Here is a 1,876-nt window from a genome sequence, read left to right as displayed (position 1 = left end):
CGTAATGATGTGTCTCGGGTGTTGCACCCACAGAGGTCCCCATGTCCTTTGACAGTCATTTCTGCACAGATGTGTGAGAACTCACTGAACCGGCCGAGTTGGTGGCCTTGGGCTGGTTCTGGTTGTTGGTGCAACAAACAGGAAACGTTTTTGCACGGGTGTGGGGGGTGAAAACGGAGGCCCACACCCAGAGCAGGAGTGGCCGGGCCACGGGGCGTGTGCCCTCTGGTGCCATCTGGGGCTGAGCGCGGCGGGCTCTGGCGCTGGGGGGCAGAAGGGGCCCCTGGTCTGTTGGGTTGTGTTTCTGTGATTTCAGAGTGAGGCACGTTTAACAGCTGTTTTGGAACGTTTTTCTATAGAGCATTTATTTAAACCTTTCACCAGTTTCTGTCTCTACAGGTGGTTTAGTTTTTGTGTGTTCACGTTCTCTCGGTTGTTTCTCTCACGGCGTCTGGGTCTTAGTCCTATCTTCACCATCCTGGTATTCTTAAAAGTCCTTGCCTGTCGCCCTGGCAGTGCAAGCGTCCACCCCTCACTCTAACTGCTGAGGTCTGCTCCGTGTGACTGACGTGGCCCCGTCGCCGCCCCCTGGCGTGACATGCCTTCTCTCCCTGCCATGTGCCATGGGGTTGCCCAGCCCCACGTGGACGTGGGCCTGTTTCTGGAGTGTCCCCTCTGAAGCTGCAGGGGCTCGGTTACCTCGTGAAGTGCAGCCTCTCGGCCTTCGCTTTGCAGGCAGGAGTTGGCGGGTCCCTGAAGAAGGGACTAGCTTTTGGCCTGAGAAGCACACATGTGACAAGGCATGCCTGGTCCCTGTTGTGTCGAGGCCACTTTCTAGAGCAGGAGTAAAGACTGGACTCAGCCTTCGTGGCGTCCCCTGTTGCGTGGCCTCCCTGGGGGCTGGCAGGCTGCCTGGCTCTGAACCGTCTCCGCGTTCCTGGCGGGAGCCCCTTCGTCGGGCATGACCCCTCTGGGTGCTGCGGGTTCTCTCTGCTCCCCTTACCTTGTTCTGTTCCCCTTTACACTGCCGGTCACCAGTTGGCCTGGTAACATCTGGATCGGGCCGGACGGAGGGACGTCACGGCCACTGGGCTTACTCGGGAATTAAAGACCGTCTCAGAATCGCGGTGTGCATGGCCAGATAGCCACTCCTTAGTGACTGGCCCACAGGCTCCCTGGTGGCCCAGCCAAGGCAGTGCCCTCTGTCCATCCCGATGGCCCCGGCCCCGGCCCCTCCCTGACGCCGCTTTCTGGAGCACGAGCCCATGGTCCTCTTTACAGTCAAACCCCCTCTCCTGTTTGAACCAGGTCCGTGATGCTGGACAGAGCCGAGAACCTGCTGCACGACCATTACGGGGGCAAGGAGTACTGGGACGTGAGTGCCGCTGCGGGCGTCCGTCTCAGACGCCGGGGCTCCTGCCCTCCGCCTGGCCGGCCGAACGCTGAGGCTCCGGGCAGCACTGGGTGTGGACGCCCCGCCGTGGGCCTCCCGCGGTGGCTCGATGGCCGTCCTTGTGGTCCCCCGGTTTGCTGTTGAGCTGCAGCTTTGCTGTGCAGGGCGCCTCACCTCTGGGAAGGAAGGCGGCGTGGCTGTGTTCCGCAGACCGCACTCTGTGCCCGTGACCTGTGCGCCTGCTTCACCGTGCAGGGCGGTGCCCCTGGTGCCACCTAATCATAGCGCGACTGGCTCGTCCTCGTCCCGGGGCGCCCGCACCGTTGCCCTGCGTCAGGAGCCCAAAGAAATGGGAGTCACGTCCCCCTGCAGCCGCTGACCTGCCCTGTCCGGGTCGTGGGACTCGTGCGGGGAGACCGGGCCGAGCAGGGGCCCCCGGTGGGAGCCGTGCTCCCCGGACTCGTGCCTGGGCTGCCCCTAGGG

General features: G+C 62.7%; 1 protein-coding gene across 1 annotated transcript in view; it reads left to right on the top strand.

The window, feature by feature from the left end:
• POFUT2 (protein O-fucosyltransferase 2) overlaps nt 1-1,876 on the top strand; it is a gene marked incomplete at its 5' end in the record, with an annotated part of 10,379 nt that overhangs the window by 4,529 nt on the left and 3,974 nt on the right. The window contains one exon of the mRNA XM_011380827.1: nt 1,309-1,379. Coding sequence (XP_011379129.1) covers nt 1,309-1,379 — 71 coding nt within the window. The remainder of the gene's footprint in view (nt 1-1,308; nt 1,380-1,876) is intronic.

Source organism: Pteropus vampyrus, unplaced genomic scaffold (genome assembly GCF_000151845.1).
Source record: "Pteropus vampyrus isolate Shadow unplaced genomic scaffold, Pvam_2.0 Scaffold406, whole genome shotgun sequence".
NCBI lineage: Eukaryota > Metazoa > Chordata > Mammalia > Chiroptera > Pteropodidae > Pteropus > Pteropus vampyrus.
Note: the sequence above shows the minus strand (reverse complement) of the source record. Positions and strands in the feature narration are given on the sequence as shown.